The 6629-nt window shown below is 39.5% G+C and overlaps 1 protein-coding gene across 1 annotated transcript; it reads right to left on the bottom strand.

Moving 5' to 3' along the window:
• Positions 1–5053: 5053 nt before the first annotated feature.
• LOC122075439 (zinc finger A20 and AN1 domain-containing stress-associated protein 8-like) lies at positions 5054–5948 on the bottom strand. The gene has a single exon (XM_042640469.1). It carries the CDS (start codon positions 5913–5915, stop codon positions 5343–5345), a length of 573 nt encoding a protein of 190 aa, XP_042496403.1. The 5' UTR covers positions 5916–5948; the 3' UTR covers positions 5054–5342.
• Positions 5949–6629: the final 681 nt, after the last annotated feature.

Raw genomic sequence — 6629 nt, 5'->3', positions numbered from 1 at the left:
TTTATTCTTTTTGTGTATATATCATGCCTTCGGGCCCAAATGTATATAATTATTGTATCATCATTCGGGTATCAAGTATATGGGATTTATTCACAGGTAAAACTTAGTCTTCCGTTGATCTGATGAACTTATGTTAGTGTGCGTATGCTGTGGTGGAATACAGTATCTGATGATCCTGGCAGGTTTGGGTTAACCGGTGTTAACTCGGTCACCGCTCCGGTTCAGTGTGAACGGGGTGTGACATTGTGTGTGTTGTTTATTTAGGTTTCTTCCTCACGATTGCACATTCGTCCCCAACAACTGGTATCAAAGCCAGGCTCAGCAGATTGTTACAAGATTTGCAAGGAGATCTAAGGAAAGAATGATGCATAAGGAGCGGAAGAGGATATGATTCTCCAATATAGTTCCATTATGATTCTAATACGGATGAAAACAAGACATTGATTATCGTAAAAAAAAATTCCCTTTCTCATTATTTTTGAACATATGGCAATGGAGTGGAAACATCTCATGATATTTTTTTCCCCTCTTCGATTCAACACTTGTTGGGAAAGGATTTGGGTGTTGGGAAGGGGGGGGAGAGAAGGAGAGAGAAATCAAGGAAATAAAAAAAAAAAGGTGCTACGGTGGGAAAAGGAAGGTGCAATTATTATCACCCCCCTACACTAGCCTATAGTTACTAAAACTCCCCTCATCTTGATCTTTTTCTGATACTTCCTTATATTTAAACTTTTACATATTCTTCTCCCCTGCTATTTGTAAATACCCAGATTACCCCTCCTTAGTAACCAGTTCATCTCTCCACCTCCTCCTCCCTTCTTTTTTTTTTTTTTTTTTTTATTGCAACACCTATCACATTGCTTCCAAGATTGACGAATGGTCTGGTAAGGACCTTGAGAAGGAGCCTAAGATCCTCAATAAAAAAAAATCATTAAAAAATAAAAATTTTGTTCAAATCTTGTTGGTGCACGATGTCTTGTATTTCGTTATAGTTTAATCCAGGGAGTACTGGTGCAACGCCTCTACAGGCAGGACAACGTAATGCTATATATTCATAGCGAGTGCAGTTTTATTTGAGGGCAGTTTTGTACTTTTTCAGATTAGGGTTTTCAGCTATATATTCATAGTGAGGGTTTCTTTCTCTGTAATGCAAGCAATACTGAGAGGTGTGAGGGACGAGCACTGTAACCCTATTCTTCATTGATAGTGAAGCAGGATTTCATCTCACCGAGGACGTAGGCAACCTTGTCGAACCTCGTAAATCTGTGTGCATTGTTTGTTTTGTTTTACTATTATCTTCTGCATCGTTTTAGGGTTGCGTTTTTACAAATCTTTGGGGACATTCCTCAGAAACCAGTTGATGTAAGGTCTTATCCCTTAGGAGACCCTCTGAGGACGTTAGATTTAAACATAAGCAGCCGTCCTCATCAAGGATAAGACTTCTTGTCTATCTAGCTTAATTTTCAGGCTCTCATTGTATAGTAATTAATTCTTAAATGGGATGACTAAGCATTAGCCAATCATGTGTAGCAGCCCATATCTTCATCAAGCCTTGCCATTCTCCTTGATTCTCGGTTTGTCCATCTAGTGCACCGCGAGTCCAAACTGTTTCAGTTTTGTCTTTCTTTCTTCCAGTTGGTTTGGTTGTGGCATCCCCTAAGCCCTTTGGGCTCCCATTAACACACTCTCTCTCTCTCTCTCTCTCTCTCTCTCTCTCTCTCTAGAGTAGAAGGTAGGTGTGGGACATCATGACGATCAGGATGATGCAACTAGAGGAGTTTTGTGTTGGTGTACGATGTCTTGTATTCTGTTACAGTTTAATTTAGGGAGTACTGATGCAGCGCCTCAGCAGGCAGGACGGCAGTAATGCTATATATTCAAAGGGAGTGCAGTTTTATTTGAGGGCAGTTTTGTACTTTTCGGATTAGGGTTTTTCGCTATATATTCATAGCGAGGGTTTCTTACTCTGTAATGCAAGCAATACTAAGAGGTGTGAGGAACGAGAGTTGTAACCCTATTCTCCATTAATAGTGAAGCAAGATCTCATCTCACCGAGGACGTAGGCAACCTTCCGAACCTCATAAATCTGTGTGCATTGCTTGTTCTTGTTTTTCCATTATCTTCTACATCGTTTTAGGGTTGCGTTTCTACATTTTGGGCCTTCGCAGACTACTTAGAGAGCACAACTGCACTGACCTGTGTCTCGAACAGGACCAACTGGGTTGCAAGATAAGGGTAGAGCTGAGGGTGGGTGAGGGGTTAAAGGTTGGGGCTGGGGTTGCCTTCCCTTACGTTTGAAGGAGGATGAGAAAAAATAAGAAAAATACTAAAAGGGAAAGTAAACTTAAGTGAAAAGGAAGGCTAAGGGAAAGTAAACTTAAGTGAAAAGGAAGGCTAATATGGATATTAAAAAACAACAAGGGATAGAGAAGGAGATATAAGAGTTTAAATGTAGGGAAGTATCAGAAAAAAAAGTTCAAGGTAAGAAAATTTTAGTAAATATAGGCTAAGTGTAGGAGTGATGGTAATTGCCCAAAAAAAAAATAAGAGAAAGGTGCCTTGTATGGTGGGAAAAGGAAAATTTTGAGTTCGTTTTTTGTTTAAGTTTTTTAAATTTGTTTTTAATAAACAAAAAGTAAGAGTAGGTGGTTAGTTCCCATGGAAGAAGATTTAAAATTAAAAAAATAAAAATAAAAACAAAAACAAAAAATAATAATAAAGGTTGAACGAAGGAAAGGAGTTTTTACAAGTTTGAAAAAAAAAAAAAAATTCAAAGTTGATACTATACGAGTTTCGCTTTATACAGGAAATCGAATTTCCTACTTGGGGTATAATATAGAGGCTAAGTACTCTCAAGAATTTTTTGGCGTTCCAGACATAATGGAACAAATAGATCTGACAGATTTCACTCCATTGGCATAGTTTGTGCAGATTCATGCAAGTTCAAGAGTAATTAGATTTCTTGAGGTTGATGGCAGACATTAAGGACATAATCAGATGGGGGTGAAAGGTTCAACTTTTTCCGTAGAACCTTTCAATGGCCATAATGACTTTACTCTATGGCAACAAGCGAAAAATATTCTTACAAGAGGGGATAGTCAAAGCCCTTAGAAAGTAATCGAAAAGACTGGAGAAGATGAAGGACGATGAGTGGCAAGAGTTGAGGGATTTAACAAATAGAACAATTTAATTATATCTTTTGGGTAACACTCTTCATGAGGTCATCAAGTTTGCAGATCTAGAGGAAGTCTGGACAAAGCTTCTTTTTTTTTTTCTTTTTTTTCTTTTCTTTTTTAAAGAAACAATTATATTGCTTTCAGTTGTTATTGGGAGTGAAGTCTGAAGTGCGATGAATTCAACAGGATATAAATGGAATTGTCAGCTCTTGATATGAAAATCGAAGAGGAGGACAAGGCACTCATCTGCTGGTGTCACTAGCTCCTTCATTTGATCACATGGTGACTACACTACTATTTAGTAAAGATACTCTCAAATTTGATGAGGTTATTGTTGTTTTACTGATGAATAAGACATGGCAAAAAAATAGAGTGAGGTAGCATCAGAGGAGGGTTGTTCCTTGGTTGCAGATGGTGCTCAAGATAAAGGTAGATTAAGTGAGAGACTAGAGGAGTTTGGCAAGTACAAGAATCGCTCCAAATTAAAAGGTCACAAAAAAAAAATTGTTATTATTGCAAGGGTCAAGGTCACATATAATGAGGAATTGTCTAAAACGTAAGGAGGATGAAAGGGAGGAGAATGGGGATAAATCATCCACTACTGATGTCGTAGAATGGTATTGGAGTGGTGATGGAGATGGATTTCTCCTGTCGTCAGGTACGAGAACTTTAGATTGAGTTTTAGAGTTTGGTTGTTCATCATATGTGTTCAGTCAGGATCAGAAAGAGAGTATTGTGCTTTTCATCCACCTGCCCATGTAGATCATTGCAAGAGGCACCATCTGGGCATCCTCAAACGCAAGGCCTTTTCCACCACTGTTGAGCTTTCTGTCAGCGTCTTCCGTCGTAAGTACTTCACCAACTTTGCCATAGAGAGAGAGAGAGAGAGAGAGTATCAAGGATTGCAATGTGATCAAGGTTTTGTCACCGGAGACAAAGATGGAGGGAGCGGAAAGAAGGTTCAAAAAAGCAATAGCCGCAATTGCTCTACAGATCCGCGCTCTGAGAGTATCGATGATTGAAATGTATAAGTCCCTTCATTTTAGAACGCAGAATGGACGCATTCCAGAACAATGCATTTTCTTGAACCCATTCCAGGAGTTCAGATTGGGAATGCATACGAAACAGACCCAGAATGCATACCAAAAACAGCCTCCGTATTACAGTAATGGTTCCATCAGAAATTCCAAACCAGATAGTCATTATGTCAGATATAAAAGACCGACCAGCGACCATCATCCAAACCTATCTGAATGCTGAATTTTAAGGATTTGAGGTTACTCCATGTATCCAAAAGATTGACTGACAAGAACTGCAATATAGAACTATAAATCCCACAAATAATAATAAGAAGTCAAAATCAGTCTCGAGATAATATGATGTTGCTACTATAATACTATAATACCACAATAACTGGAAAGCAGCAAATCATCAATGGATGAGGCTTACGGGTGCCCCTGCTACACCACAAAATCTGTAGTATAAATCAGTGTTCCGGTGATGGATGTAACACCCACACCCCACCCTCCCAAAAAAACCCCCAATAGGGAACGCAGTAGCTTGATTGCTACAGAGCCCCTACTCGAGTAACGCACATAGACATTGCACATTAGCGCACACATCCATCTTCTTCCTACATGGGTATAACATCTCACACTATCTCTCTGTGACCGTCAGTGAGGTGCAAGAGTGATGTAAACTAGCCTTGAATAACTTCAAGATATTGGTTCTGATTCTAGGCAAGCCCTTCCCCACCTTAAGAAGGAAGTGAAAACCACTAGTCTAAGTTCAGAGACCCAAACAAACAAGACTGCACAGATAACAATCATATCCTTGCAGTATTGTATGTACATTATGGAAGTAGCACCAGAATGAAATGCCAGGTGAACCAGGACCACAAATTACAATGCTAACCAAGTTATAAGCCACAATGATGTCCATCAAACAGCACAAGTGAAGACTAACACACCGGAGCCAACAAAGAAATCCTTGCCCAATCAGCAAGAAATATAGAGTTCAGACTCAACAGAAGGGCTAATTATGATGCTTGCAATCATTAATACCAATAATGGACACCTACAGAGAATAGCAGCCAACATAACGTAAGACGCATGGGAAAGTGAGAAGCAATATACTGCAGCACATGAATCTTTACTCAGTCACTCCTTAGATCTTGTCAAGCTTTTCTGCCTTGACGACTGGGTTAGCTTTAGCTATAGCATCCCGAGCAGCAGTACGGTAATCAAAGGGGCAGTTATGTTTGTCAGAGTAGCGATGACTGACGCAGAAAAGGTTTCCGCACCGACAATTGAACCCTGTTAAGCCCACACGCTTTCTGCAGGTGCTGCATCTATTTGGACCCTCTTTCGCCTTCACCTCACCCTCACTTGAGACTGAAGCACAAGATACCTGTGTTGATATGTTCTTAGGCTCCACTGAAGCAACAGGAAGATCCACATTGCCAGCGACAACAGGCTCCTTCCCATTACTGCTTGTGCTTCCATGAACATCCACATTGCCAGTAACAACAGGGTCCTTCCCATTACTGGTAGTGCTTCCATTCACGATACTCCCGATAGATGAAGCTGCAAGTTTAGCCTGTTCCTGCTTCCAAATCCAGTCCTTGTGGCACTTGGAACACATATTCATGGTGGCTGCACTTCCAAAGAAACCACAGTTGTTGACGCAAAGAATAGGACCCTCCGGTGGAGCCTGGCATCCTGTCTCCTCATGCTCCATATTCTCCACTCGCCTGCACCAAAGTCAATTCATAATCTTTATCAACAAATTGCAATGAAGTATGTGCAAACTTCACCCAGAAAAAACAAGCACAGACAAGATGATGCAGTAAGGCTGCCCAATCAGACCAATTGGGCCTCAGAATAATTTATTTTGGCACATGGTTGTGTTCTACGGGTCTTTGACTTTTTTTGGGGGGAGGGGTTGGGTAACGGGGTCTCTGACTTTATTTATTTATTTATTTTTTTTGCCTCTTTTATAAGCCCATAAACTGAGGGTAAAATTAGTGCACGAGATTAATATAGTTAATTGTTTTGAGTTAAATTAGGATACTTAAAACCTTTTAAGAGTTCTGTTTTGAGTCTATTTCCTTCAAGTTAGCATAAGAGTGATTAGGAGTCCTTTTACAAATCAGTTTAGAAAATTTAAAAAGTTATATATATATATACACACACACACACAAAATATTGAGTTTTCTTACAAGTTTTGAGCTGCTAAGCTTAGTACACAGGATTGATAACCTGAAGCAAGGACATCCATAAGGAAGAATTTTGTTGACACACCTACAGGAAATTCTTCAGTAATCGGTGCTTTAGAATTGAGGTAAAAATTTTCTGGGTATATTTTTAGGAACCTTTACCATGATACCTTCAACAACAGCCAATGATAAAACTTGTTCAGGTTGGGAACTTGCAATAGAGTGTATTATCTGAA

This window comes from Macadamia integrifolia, chromosome 4, assembly GCF_013358625.1.
Source record: "Macadamia integrifolia cultivar HAES 741 chromosome 4, SCU_Mint_v3, whole genome shotgun sequence".
NCBI classification, from domain to species: domain Eukaryota; kingdom Viridiplantae; phylum Streptophyta; class Magnoliopsida; order Proteales; family Proteaceae; genus Macadamia; species Macadamia integrifolia.
The sequence above is the reverse complement of the archived record's forward strand: the minus strand, read 5'-3'. Positions and strand labels throughout refer to the sequence as shown.

What these genes read in the sequence shown, in the direction of transcription:
- LOC122075439 (XM_042640469.1), bottom strand. Translation starts at nt 5,915, where the DNA reads ATGGAGCATGAGGAGACAGGATGCCAGGCTCCACCGGAGGGTCCTATT.